At 41.4% G+C, this 14,204-nt stretch overlaps 1 protein-coding gene across 30 annotated transcripts in view; it reads left to right on the forward strand.

Moving 5' to 3' along the window:
* The window catches only part of dst (dystonin), a 138,307-nt gene that overhangs the window by 86,997 nt on the left and 37,106 nt on the right, over positions 1–14,204 (forward strand). For 29 of the 30 annotated variants that reach the window (XM_061789438.1, XM_061789423.1, XM_061789420.1 and 26 more), the window contains 14 exons: positions 51–599; positions 787–963; positions 1,626–1,749; positions 1,844–2,052; positions 2,787–3,104; positions 3,180–3,346; positions 3,434–3,590; positions 3,772–3,898; positions 4,017–4,067; positions 5,270–5,505; positions 5,968–6,097; positions 6,377–6,576; positions 7,367–7,865; positions 8,327–9,795. In XM_061789438.1, the coding sequence (XP_061645422.1) occupies positions 51–599; positions 787–963; positions 1,626–1,749; positions 1,844–2,052; positions 2,787–3,104; positions 3,180–3,346; positions 3,434–3,590; positions 3,772–3,898; positions 4,017–4,067; positions 5,270–5,505; positions 5,968–6,097; positions 6,377–6,576; positions 7,367–7,865; positions 8,327–9,795 (4,413 nt within the window). The remainder of the gene's footprint in view (positions 1–50; positions 600–786; positions 964–1,625; positions 1,750–1,843; positions 2,053–2,786; positions 3,105–3,179; positions 3,347–3,433; positions 3,591–3,771; positions 3,899–4,016; positions 4,068–5,269; positions 5,506–5,967; positions 6,098–6,376; positions 6,577–7,366; positions 7,866–8,326; positions 9,796–14,204) is intronic. The other variant, XM_061789418.1, reaches the window with a different exon arrangement.

The raw sequence follows: 14,204 nt of genomic DNA on the forward strand, positions 1-14,204 counted from the left end.
AATATGGTACCAAGGTTTTCTTTTGTTTTTGTTTTTTTCTGTTCATGCAGGCTCACCATCGGGAGATTCTTTCCCAGCAACAGGATTTGATCATGGCCACCCAGTCGGCCCAGGCTCTTCTGGACAAGCAAGCCAATGTTCTGTCTCCTGAGGAAAAAGACAAACTGCAGAAGAACATCCTGGAACTGAAAGGACGCTACGATGCCTCCCTCACCCAAGCGGAGCAGCAGATGAAGCGGGTCCAGTGTGTCCAGGAGGAGCTGAAGAAGTTTCAGAATGATTGTGAAGAGTTTGAAGACTGGTTAGCGCAGACCGAGAGCGAGATGGAGCAGTTAAGTGCTTCAGCGGGTTCCCTAAAAATCCTCAATGATAAACTCATCAGACAGAAGAGCTTCTCAGAGGATGTCATCTCTCACAAGGGCGACCTTCGTTTCATCACCATTTCGGGCCAGAAGTTTCTGGATGTGGCCAAATCATGTGGCGTCGCTGACCCAATGTCTAAAAATGGCCTGCTGCAAGTGGATACTTCAGCAACCTGTTCAGCTGTCAAGGATAAACTGGACTCTGGAGCCAGTCGATATAAGACACTTCACTCACAGGTATTTTGTTGGAAAATATCATGGGTGCAATGATGTGCATTTACCCCTTGATGGCAGCATTTGTCTTCCTAGCAAAAACACCATAAGAACAATCCCAATTTTGACTAAGATCAAAAGTATACTATTTTTTACAATGCTAATCATGCCACTGTTTTACTTACTTGTTACATCATTACTTTGATTTCAGTGCAACCAGCTTGGCAACAATCTCAAAGATGTTGTTGAGAAGTACAAGAAGTATGATGACTCCAGCACGGGTCTTCTAAAGTGGCTTAGGAGCTCTGAGGAGGAGGCGAGGAAACAGCAGTCTGAGGCCATTGCTGCTGAGCCGCAAATGCTGCAGATACAGCTGGAGAACACCAAGGCAAGAAACAATAACAATAAAATTTGCTATAGGTGTGATTTTAGGTTGTCATTAATTATTGGCTAAAGACTTAGTGTTAAATATTGTGTACTCTTGTAATGTCTTCCTGTGCTAGGACAGTTATGTAAAAACATGAATGTGAAATTCCGTATTAAGTTAAAAAGTGGGCAGCACGGTGACCAACTGATTACAGCGTCTGCCTCACAGTTCTGAGGTCCGGGGTTCAATCCCTGGCCCCGCCTGTGTGGAGTTTGCATGTTCTCCCCGTGCCTGCGTGGGTTTTCTCCGGGTACTCCAGTTTCCTCCCACATCCCAAAAACATGCATGGTAGGTTAATTGGAGACTCTAAATTGCCCATAGGTGTGAATGTGAGTGCAAATGGCTGTTTGTTTCTATGTGCCCTGCGATTGGCTGGCAACCAGTTCAGGGTGAACCCCGCCTCCTGCCCGATGATAGCTGGGATAGGCTCCAGCACGCCCGCGACCCTAGTAAGGAGAAGCGGCTCAGAAAATGGATGGATGGAAGTTAAAAAGTGTGGGATTCATTTGTTTGTATGAATTTTAGTGATCTACCTAATCTTGTGGTAAGTTCATTTCATCTTGTTAATATTTTGATTCTGTCCTCCTCATTACACGTTGGGAACCTCATTTGGTCATCTACAGGCTTTACAAGGTCAGATGAGTGGACATCAGACTGCTATTGACACGCTACGCAAAACAGCTGATTCCTTAATCACATCTGATGGAAACCTGCTCAGCAACCCAGATGAGATCCAGGAGACAGTAGGTGAGGGTCCAAATGTTATAATAGCTGCTAACTGCATCATCATTTAAATAATTTCAGTTTTAATGATAACTGGATATGTATCCTTGTGCGGTAGATGACATTGTGGAGCGCTATGACAACTTGTCCAAGTCTGTGAGTGATCGCAATGAGAAGCTGCAGATCACGTTGACGCGCTCTATGAGTGTTCAGGACGGACTGGATGAGATGATGGGATGGATGGAGGGAGTGGAGACCAGTGTGAAAGAGAATGGAGAAATTCCACTGGACTCTGCATCCATCACAGACATGCTCAGCAAAGAAACAGTATGTGTTTTTGTTATACAGTCCCTGTATAGTATTTCCCAGTGTCAAGCTGTGCATTTGGTACCTGGACCTAGTAGTAGGGGCTTATCCCAACTTAATCAACCTCTTAATTCCACCACTATCACGTTGCTATTATCGAAACCGTCAATACTCTACAAAAAAATAAAAAATAAAAAAATATATATATACTGTATATAACAGCATACATCTGGAGAAGTTCAGAAGCAATATTCAACTAACAACATGAAAAAAACCCGTTTAAATAATATACATGATTCTCACCAGAGACACTGATTATCACATATATTGCGATAGACATTTTTTGTAGTCAAAGGTGGCTGTAACAAGTTTTGCTCTGACCAACCAATCAGATGATGGGAAAATGCTGATGTCATTACTATGAAGGCCCTGGACAGATAAGATTGATGTGACAGCACACAGAGGCTGAAATCTAATTGGACAAAACTAAATCTAATATCCATTTAATGGAAGCAATGCGGCCAAGAAAAAACGCTACAATAGGACAAAATGAAGAGAATAAACAGTTGGGAATAAATTCATATTTCATTGAACAAATATTAGAATTTAGGTTGTAAATGTGGTTCAAACACTGACTCTGTTTAGGCTGGCAGAGAAGTCCTGGCTAGCCCTGACTGTCCACCACTCTCATGGTATTTCGTATATTCCAGTGTTTGTGTCCATTTTAAAACGTACCATATTCTGTGCTTTTAAAGGCCATTGAGCAGGACATAGCAAGTCGTCAGAGCAGCATCTCAGCCATGAAATCTAAAGTGAAGAAGTTTGTGGAAACAGCCGAGCCCTCCTCTGCGGCCCTCCTGCAATCCAAGATGAGTGCCCTCTCCCAACGCTTCTCGGACACCTGTGATAAGCACAAGCAGAAAGTTTCACGCCTGGAACAATTTAAAGACAAAGTGGAGCAGTTTGAGAAGGTTGCAGAAAATGTCCAGCAGTTCATAGTGAAGCGTTCGCAAGATTTGCATGAGCCTGACGGGCCAGGGAAAACATTTGAGGAACTCTCTGAGCTAACACAGGTGAGTAGACCACCAAAGATGTACAGTTAAGCTGCTCCTGCTGAAACAAACAATGAAGTGTGCGTTTTTATTTAGAATATGAAAGCTGAGATGGCTGAACATGCCAATAATTTGGAGAAGTTGCAGGCTCTGTCCAAAGAGCTGTGTGACATGAGCAAAGATGGTAACAGAGCACAGATCCAGAGCAAGATGGACAATCTCTCAAACATCTTCAGCACCTTCAAAGACACTGTCAAAGAAAAGTAGTTCTCATTTACTCATTTATGCGCATTAATAGGCGCACAAAAGAAATGATGGATACCTTATGACCTGTTTTGTCTATTCTGCAGGGAGGAGGAGGTATCATCCTGTCAGGACCTGCTGGGAGAGTTCAGGTCTGCAGCTAGTACTCTGAGTAAGTGGCTGGAGGAGACCAGTGAGAAGGTGCCTGTGGAGCAGAGAAATTGCAGTGCTAGAAGTTTGGAGAAGGACCTCCAAATAGTCACTGTGAGTCACCATCTAGAGTTATCAAACTGATAAATCTGAATTCTGTCTTATTTCTCACTGTCACGATAAGATTTTTTAAGTAAATAACGACAAATGGAGGAGTGAAACTAGCATGTTTACGCTCTTTACATACCAGCGGCTATACAACCGTAAATATTTTGATTGATGAACTTTTCCATAGGCATTACTGGAAGAATGGACGTCTAGAGACGCAGCTGTGCAGGACTTGAACAGCAGAGGTTCTTCCCTATGCAGTCGCATTGCTATTGTCACATCCCCTGCCAAAGCTAAGATCCCTAACAAAACAGGTAAACTGATAAAAAGGGATGTGAAAGGTTGGTGTTATTGTGCATGTTAATGTTGCATCATCACTAACTGGGAAAGGTGTCCTTGACTTTAAGCTTTGTCTTCATGTCTCTATGTTAGCTCTTACTAATGGTGGTGGTCCAGCGAGCCATTCCTACCTAACCAATAAAGGTAATCAAGTGTGCATGAAGGTATTGCAATGTGAATGCAATTAAAATGACTGTATATGGCTATATAGTAGTACTGGAAATTGTACAGAAATGTTATTGAGAACATTCAATGTAATCAAATCATTACTAACATTACTTGACATCATATTTATTTTTCTACATTGTCCAGCCCTACTGTGTTGTTCTCTGCCAGGAAAACCTTGGCATCAGCCTTTGGGATTTTATTTATAAATATTTCTATATGTGCGGCACGGTAGCCGACTGGTTAGAGCATCAGCCTCACAGTTCTGAGGACCCGGGTTCAATCCCCGGCCCCGCCTTTGTGGAGTTTGCATGGTCTCCCCGTTCCTGCGTGGGTTTTCTCCAGGCACTCCGGTTTCCCCCCACATCCCAAAAACATGCATTAATTGGAGACTCTAAATTGCCCGTAGACATGACTGTGAGTGTGAATGGTTGTTTGTTTCTATGTGCCCTGCGATTGGCTGGCAACCAGTTCAGGGTGTACCCCGCCTCCTGCCCGATGACAGCTGGGATAGGCTCCAGCACGCCCGCGACCCTAGTGAGGAGAAGCGGCTCAGAAAATGTATGCATGGATGGATTTCTATATGTCCTAACCTAATTCTGATTGTGAGCTAATTTTATGACCTAAGATGAACTATATATAGCTTTTTGAAAACATGAGTTTATTTATGTGCCTTAATCCCTAAAACACTCACAGATGAAATGGAATGAACTGTAATATGGCATTGTACAGTATGGTGAACTCTCTCTATTAGCAGGCGATAGGGACCGGGTCTGACCGCAAATAGTAAAACTCTGAGAATAATTGACCCCCATTTTAATTGCATTAAAGAAAAAAACAATTTATTTATTTTTTCTAACCCCCAAAAATCTTGAATAAGTGGGAAAATACCGCCAATAAGCGTTTTCGGGGTTTGTCCTCCCCACCCTTAAAAAAAAATAAAAAATTTGAAAATACAAATCTGCAAATAGGTGAATCCTTGGGTGCAGAACTGCAAATATGTGGGGTTCACTGTATTCACCTTTTAACATGACTTTCATTCTAAGAAATCATTCCCCAAGTTCTGAAAATGTTTGGAACTATTATCCTTTAATATATCCCATTGTGTCAGGAATTAGTGTTAACTTGCACACATTAAGAAACAACAACTTATTCATATTGTAATTGCGTTAATTCCTCAGAGCTGATGACAATTCAGCAAAATATGTCCTTCGTCAACGAGGGCTACTCCTGTCTGGGTGACACACTGAAGAGTCGAGCCGCCGAGCTGAATGGATCCGTGCGGGAGCTCAAGGATGCCAAAAAGGAGACCGAAAACATGATGACATGGCTGGGGGACATGAAAACGACGGCCGCTTCTTGGAAGAATGGTGCCACGGAGAAAGATGCAGTGAAAACACAACTTGAACAACAGAAGGTGATGAAATAAGATGTTTTCATATGTTCTCTAAGATGGTGTTTAAAGTTATTTAAAATGTGATCTTGTGAAAATTGCTGCCAACTTGACAACTTATCTTTAAATGCTGCAAAAAAAGATGCAGCCATAGATGTTACTGTTATGTTCTTAGTTCATTGTTTCAGATAATAAAGATCAGTGATGTGAGAGAATATTAAATTAAATTTATAATCCCAATACAACTGCAAGACCATTTCTCAGAGGCTGAATTTAAAAAGCATGAAATTATAAATCATTGAAAAAATAAAGAGCTCAGTCGACTTAGGAAATATAGACTAGACAATATATCATAATTTCCCTTCCTCTGAGATAGTTATAACTACATTTAAGGTGCATTATTTGTCACGCATACATAGGTACATACCGATACATGCATACAGTACATACATACTTACATACATACATGCAATATATTGTATTTAGGTGTTTGAAGAAGACATGAAGCAGAAGAAAGACCAGCTCCACAAGCTGAGGGAGAAACTCATCAACTTGATTGAAACTCATCCAAACTCCCACGAAGCAGACACATGGAAGCAGATGTTGGCAGAGATAGGTAAGTACCAATATGTTGTCTTTGTATGCCATCTCGATAATATAACTTGACTTTTACATCATGTCACTTGAGTCCAGATTGACTTGTGATCTGTCCAGAGTGCACCCCTCTTGTCGTCCAATGTACTCGTGATCTGTCCAGAGTGCACCCCGCTTGTCGTCCAATGTCACAGCACCTGCTTTTTGAAATTAAATTAACACATTTATATAGCCAACTGCTGCACAGTGTGAGATGTGGACACTTCATGGAATGATGCTGACTCATGCTCTGCTGCTATAGATGCTGCTTGGGCAGATATCAGTGGCTCAGTGTTGGAGAGGAAGCAGCACCTGGAGCAGTCCAACAAGAATCTCGACATCGTCCAAAGCACTCAACTGCAGCTTGGCCAGTGGCTGTCAGAGAAGGAGCTGATGATGAGTGTACTTGGACCGCTCTCAATTGACCCCAACATGCTGAAAATGCAGAAGCAACAAGTCCAGGTAAACAGTTTATGGTGTTGTGTGAAAAATCCAAAATTTCTAAGTATAAGTATAATAAAATATTCATAATACAGTAATACTATATATTATGATGCAAAATATCAAAACGTTATTCTTATAAAATGGAAATTTTCTCTTGTAATATAAATTTATTTTCTTAAAAAATATTACTTTAATATACAGCAGAGTGAAGTTTAGTATAGTATATATGATATTCGTGTAATACCCTGTATCATAATTAGGACTACAATATATTGTATTTTATTTCATGAAAAAATACATATTCTTGCACAATTGTAATTCCTTTACCTCATTATGTTACAACTCTATTCTTGTAAAATTATGACTTTATTCTCCTTCGTAATTTGTGTATTTTAGTTGTAATGGGAAAAGCAAAAATGTATATGCTATCTCAGTTAAACCTTGTTCCATTTGAACAAAATTTAGGATATGTTTGCAGTGTCAGAAGCTGTAATGTTAAACTAAGTTCCATCTGGATCAGATCCCGACTGCACATCTTATATCGTTCTCAAATCTCATCGCACTGGAATTTGTTATGCTTTTGTGGGATTTTATTACAACTGTTTCCTTGGATACCCAATTATAATGGAACTCGATAAACTTTACCAACCTAAAGCTTTTAACCATTTATCAGAGAAGGAAGCATATTTGGTAAAGTGGAGTGGGTGGGTGTTCAAAATGGACCTTTGTGAACTAATAGGGTATTTCTCGCAAGCAATCATCAAGTAAATGGGATGGACTGAACATGTTTACCGTTTCTCTTGTTCAGATTCTCCAGAATGAGTTCAAGAGCCGCAAGCCTCAGTTTGAGCAACTCAAGGAGGCTGCTTCTGCCATATTAAACTCGTCAGATAACCAGGACCCCTCAAACGGGAAGCTGGTGAAGGAGCAGCTCACTACTGTCACCGAAAAGTGGCAAGGGCTTATAGGGCAGCTGGATCAGCGAGACGGCCTCATTGAGCAGGCCGTGGTGAAGACAGGACAGTTCCAAGAGCTGCTGAGGACTCTCGGCCAGACCGCTGCGCAGCTGGAGGATCAGCTCGGCAGGCATCAGGCCAGCAGCACCCAACCCGATGCGGTGAAGAAACGGCTGGAGGACGTCCACAATATCTCAGTTCAGCTGAGAGAGGAGAGGGAGAAGCTGAAGCAGGCTGAAGCCGTTCATGCAGAGCTCACAGCAATGGTGACTGAGGACTATCTCAGAGCTGACTTAGACCGACAGCTGGAAAGTGTCAGCAAACCATTCAGACAGCTGGAAGAAAGAGCAGGTTTGTCATCTTTATTTTATGACAGCAATGTGCTGAGAATTAAAACGAAGACTGTTTCCTGGCTCCACCTACAGCCAAATTAAATTTAGGAGGTAAAGTAATTTTTTGGTGTTTGGTAGTGGAACATAACATGTTCTTCCAAGGATTTTGCCATGAGGTTTTGGTGTGAATCAGCTCATTGATTACTTAATGATAATGATCAGCATTACTGTACAAACAAATGTGTACATATGACACTGGGTGAAAATGAAAGAAAAAATTGTTTCAGATTTCTTATGCATCTGATATTGTGCTCATTAATGGACTTTATTCCTCTTTTCCCTTTACAATCCAAAAGAACAGAATTAAACTAATTATTTTTCAGGATTAATATCCTGATCAGTGTCATTTATTCTGCATGTAACAAATGTTTAAGGCTTGACAAAGTCTACCCTCTCTGTCTTCTTTTTCTTATGCTGCAGCCAAGCAAATTGAGCAGCTAAACTCGACCTTCGCCAGCTCCCAGCAGTTTCATCAGACATCCAAAGACTTCCAGTCATGGCTGGCTGAGAAGCTGCAGGAGCAGTCAAAGCCTCAGTCCATTTCTGCCAAAGTGGACATCCTGCAAAAAACTCTGGATGAGCACAGTAATCTACAGGTGGCACTCAGCGAACAAGAGGCCACTTACAGTACAATAGCAGGGGAAGGCGAGATGCTTCTGCAGAGCACTGATGGTGCAGAAAAGTTGGCACTGCAAGGTCAACTGTCTCTCCTCTCATCTAACTGGCAGAAGGTGAAGAAGAGCTCCGAGCTGCAGGCTGACAAACTTAAGGCTGCCTTACAGAGAGCTCAAAAGTTTGACGAGCACGTTGAGAAGCTTAACTCTTGGGTGACGGAGTGTGAAGCCCATGAGGGTCGAGTCAAACTCGCTGTTGAGCCAGCTGCCTTGGAGAATGCTGTAGCTCAAGTGAAAGCTCTTCAAAAAGATGTGGATAAACACAGAGGGATGGTAGAACAGATGAACACTGCCGTAGGGAGTCTTCTTGAGGTGGCTGACACCGACTCGGAAGGAGTTAAAAAAGAGGCGATGAGCATTTCTAAAAGAGTGGACTGCGTATTGGAAGGTCTTCAGAACAAAAGAGAATCCTTGGAAAAGATCTCACATGCAATTAAAGAATTTAATGACGGCGCCAAAGAGGCCAAGGCTCAACTTGAGGGCACTAAGAAGCTCCTGGATGGTTATGAATCACAGGGTGTGCAGGCCTACAGCAATAAGAACTTGACCAGCATGAAAGCCCAACAAAAAAGCCTAGAAGGAGTGCAAAACCAAGTAGAACACCTTACGAGCTTGGCAAAGACCCTTGTAGTTGATCTCCCAGATGCTGATGGAGTGACAGACTTATTACTGCAAGCTGACAACATCGAAAAGGAATACAGCTCCCTTAACAAGAAGCTAGAGGAGACGTGCCAGGTCCTGGAAGGTAAATTGCAGGGCATTGGGCAGTTCCAAAACAGCATCCGCGAGATGTTCACCCGCTTCACAGACCTGGATGATGAGTTGGACAGCATGGCTCCGGTGGATGTGGACTTGGTTGTTCTTAAGGAGCAGCAAGAGAACATTGAAAGCTTTGTAGCACAGCTGCAAGAGCTGATGGTCAACACAGCCAATGCAGAGGATGGCTGTAAGAGGATGCTCGAGACGGACTCTTCTCCTGACCTGTTGGGCTTGAAGAGAGACCTGGATGCGCTGAGCAAGCAGTGTGGCAAGCTGATGGACCGAGCCAAAGGCAGAGAGAGGCAAGTGCAGAGTACTCTCAACAAGCTGGAAGAGCTCTGTGGAAAACTCCACTGTGTGGAGGATCAACTCTGCAGAGCTGTGGACAAGGAAGCGTCTCAAGGAGCGGTCGGCATGGAGACAGACATCATCAAACAACAGCTGGAGGCATTTAAGGTGCGTGACCCCATATTTAATCCAAGAACAAACTTCGAACGTCACCATAGCAACTAGATTTGAACACATATTTGCACATTTTGATAAACGGAAGCAGCTTCTTTAGTCTAAATCCAGATTCAGACATAGCATGCACTCACTGCATTATTTGGTACATTTGCAAAGTGTCATAAGATTCAAAACAGTAGCTGTGAGGAATAATTTAACAATATAATTATTGCAGTCCTAGTGTGCAGTGGCGTTACACTGCGCTGCAGCATACTGAATGTGTTTTTAATAAATTGGTTTCCTCATTTATGTACATAAGTTTACCAAAATACAGTGGTACCTTGAGTTAGGAGTGCCCAGCTTCTTTTTAAATTACGAGCCAAAATTGTTTTTTTCATTTTATTGTGTATTTGAGGTCCGAGCAACCTTCAGACGCTTGAGTGAAGTTAAAAAAAAAAAAAGAGCAATTAAGATACTGTAATGCTTCTACATGTGAGCAAGGAGAGCATTAGTCGCCAAATTCACTTTTAACCATTTAGTGAACAGTTCAAACACACATACAAAAAAAAAAGACACTAGCAAGGAGCTGCTATAGTCCAGATTGGATGGATGGATTGGACTATTAACTGTATGTGTTGTAAATAGTTCAATATTGTTTAATAATTAGTAGTAGTAAAAATGATCTCTTCTCCAAGGTCTGTTTTTAGTACAGCTCTTGTATTTAATCTCATCATATTGTGGGTGCACCTAATCAAGTGTCTGTCTATTGTTACGACTGATACATTTTCAATTTAGAATCAAGCTAATCACAGTTTCAGTTTGTACTTTCACAGTAGTGATCAAATATGCAGCTCATTTCCACAACACCAACTCACACTGGAGGCATGACCAGCAGGCTTCATTTGGAACCCTCTCAGTACAAAAGCAACAATCCTCTGGGGACTGTACGCTCGTCAAAGGCATCTGCTGTTAACAAAAGGCTGTTGCTTTAGGCGGTAGGTAGACTTTGGGACGCAGCCAGGTGGTCGCCAGCAGAGTGTCATTTTAGTCCTCTATCATGGGTATGGGCATCCAGAAATCATCAAATTTCTTTTGGTCAAAGCCAGTAGTAGCTTAAAGGAGCTATAGTGTCCAGATAGCCTATATTTCACAAACGAGTTCTCTATATGTATTTTTTGCTCAAGAAAACGAAACTGGCAGTCATTTCCAATAATATCAATCTGTTTTGAAGCAATCGAAAATAACGAATTGCCCTGGGAATGCCCCTTTTACATAGCCAAAATCGATATGCCGCCTTGTTTTGTTGTGACGTCAGCGACAGGACTAGAGACCATTTCGCTGCATAGCCTGTGTGGACAAACTAATGTACTATACTATAAAGTCGAAGTATCGTTGTGATTATGTCGTTGCTGTTGGGCGGAATCCTTGCACCTCCAAAATGGCAACTTTTTAGAAAATAAAAAACAAAACAAAAAAAAACAAAAAAAAACGCTATGTTGCTTGATTTTCCAAACACCCTTTTGTTTAAAGGGAATCCTGATTGTAATGACAAATACGACTTGAAATACAACCACTGACCTCTACTTTGGAAATACAGTGTTAAACATGAATACATTACATTTCACGTTTTTAAGTTATAATATTTTTTTTGTGACCGCCGTTTTTCCGTGCAGAAAACATTCTGTGATTGATGACGTATAATCGTTGCAGTTTGCAGCTGTACATTGCTGCCCTCTCTCATATTAGTTAAATTTTTAACACTTGTATTGTAAACCGTCATCCATTGCAATAGTTAAAAAAAAAAAAAAAAAAAAAAAAAAAAAGAAACAAACAATGTTGCCCTCTGTCGAGCTAAAGGCTGCTGCACACCTTGCGACAGTTTACAGCTAAATGCACAGAAGAGTTCCCTCATGTTGAAAATACATTTCCAGATTTTAATTGTGTTGCCGCGCCGACTAAAGCCATATACTGTAAATAGTATATAAAGCATCAGATATTGTTTTACGTCAATACTACTATATATTCATAATCTACAATGTGCCTGAGGATAACAAAGCAAAGCTTGTATACCCAGCACACGTTCAAATGATGGTGTCAGCGAGACTAACACTATTGCTTTTATTCTCGACCAAGTCCTCGCTTTAGAAACCCGCTTCTTCCTTAACTATGAATCTGTCTTTTTATGGTTTAATCAATGTGATAAAGTACTACATGTACAGTGTTCACCATAGTATCCACTCAGAGCTGTGCATGTCCGATTTGCGATGTCGAATCGCAGGGTACATATAAACAAAGAAACCATTCGCACTCACATTCACACCAACGGGCAATTTAGAGTCTCCAATCAACCTACCACGCATGTTTTTGAGATGTGGAAGGAAACCGGAGTGCCAGGAGAAAACCCACCCAGGCACGGGGAGAACATGCAAACTCCACACAGGCGGGGCTGGATTTGAACCCCGGTCCCCAGAACTGTGAGGCAGATGTGCTAACCAGTCGTTCACCATGCCGGCTGTTGAAATAATGTTTTCTGAAAATATATAAACCTGGAAAGGATTTTGATCTTTTTTCTTGATCTATCTTATTGTTATGTTACTTACATCGGAAGCGATCACATAAATCAAATGTCATTGCAAGCAGAGTTCTTTTTAAGTATTATACCTTATGTATATTATTGAACATTCACTTCAACACAACAGCACTCCAAAATTATGTTCTCGCTATTTTGATATGCTAAAAATGTTTATGATTTATTAAGTTGTCATTGGGCGGCATGGTGGCCGACTGGTTAGAGCGTCAGCCTCACAGTTCTGAGGAGCGGGGTTCAATCCCCGGTCCCGCCTGTGTGGAGTTTGCATGTTCTCCCCGTGCCTGCGTGGGTTTTCTCCGGGCACTCCGGTTTCCTCCCACATCCCAAAAACATGCATTAATTGGGGACTCTAAATTGCCCGTAGGTGTGAATGTGAGTGCGAATGTTGTTTGTTTGTATGTGCCCTGCGATTGGCTGGCAACCAGTTCAGGGTGTACCCCGCCTCCTGCCCGATGATAGCTGGGATAGGCTCCAGCACTCCCGCGACCCTAGTGAGGAGAAGCGGCTCAGAAAATGGATGGATGGATGAAGTTGTCATTGATTAAAATGGTACGAACACGGGGCCAGTCAGCCATGCTCAAAAAAGTCAGCGGTCACGCGACGCCACTGAGCGTATAAAAAGCCTTGAGCTTCACGAAAGAAAAACGCCTGTGGTGCATCATCTTTCCAAACTATTTTTCAAAGGTCTCAAAGAGCCATTAACGATGCAATAAACATGACAAGAAGCTGACTAAACCCGTTTGTTAGGCGGAAATAAATCTGCACATACTTACCTCCATATGGCTCATGCGGCTTCCTTCTGCAACAAAGCGATGACAGCGATTGAATTTGAAAAACAAGGCTACTCAAATGTTTCTCACCTCACTTTCTTCAGTCGTTATTGTCAAAAAAAACATCCAGACTTTCAATATAGGCGACAATTATGCCACACAACTTCTGCAGAACAAGGAAACAGGCAGAGTTTTACAACACTTCTCAGACATTTAGAATTTATAGATTTTTTTCTGAAGCTATTTTCACCACTTTAAATTGATTAATATTGCATACAAAATAACAGATGTACTGGCAACAGACGAATAGTATCGGTCTGTGAAGCAACCAGGAAGACATTCTAGTACTGTATAAGGAAGGTCATTCTGTTGTTGACATCAGCAGACCGATATGTCAGTCATGCAGGTTTTGACTAAAATGTTAAACTGTTGCAAAATGTCATGTTGTCCATATACTGTTTTCTTTTAACCAGCGAAGAGCATGTTGTCACATTACACAGCTGACACATGCAGGGTACATACACTACATCAAACAACACAAATAGAGATGGACACGACTGTCCCTAAGGCTATAGAAGCTTTTATAGTATAAATAACTGATGTATTTAATTTAGACATGTCATCATTATAATCACATCCATATATCTATGATGCTATCTTAAAGGTCTGTTTTTAATTCTCCCACACTGAATGTCGTCATTGTTATCAATGAGGAATACAATGGTAGCTTTTAACAAGGTTCTGACACAAATATTTTAAAAGTCTATAAATTCTTTTGGAGTTTTCCAAAAGAGGATTAACCTACATTTAAAACTGTAATATGATAAACACTTGGGATCATTTGAGGTATTAAATAGCATTACACAAAAACAATGTAAACAGATGTGTTTTGTGTCTGTGCAAAGATGTAGGTCAAAGGATTGTTTTGTTTCTCTCTTTTTTTGGGCAAGAAGGGGGTGCTACAGTGTCATAGCCAAACCTCCATTTGAGTTGCACAGATTCTGATAGGATGGGGGAGATTTGCTGGGTAGTACTTGATGTTTTCAACCCCTCTTTGTCCT

The sequence above is a fragment of the Phyllopteryx taeniolatus genome, chromosome 11, assembly GCF_024500385.1.
Source record: "Phyllopteryx taeniolatus isolate TA_2022b chromosome 11, UOR_Ptae_1.2, whole genome shotgun sequence".
Taxonomy (NCBI): domain Eukaryota; kingdom Metazoa; phylum Chordata; class Actinopteri; order Syngnathiformes; family Syngnathidae; genus Phyllopteryx; species Phyllopteryx taeniolatus.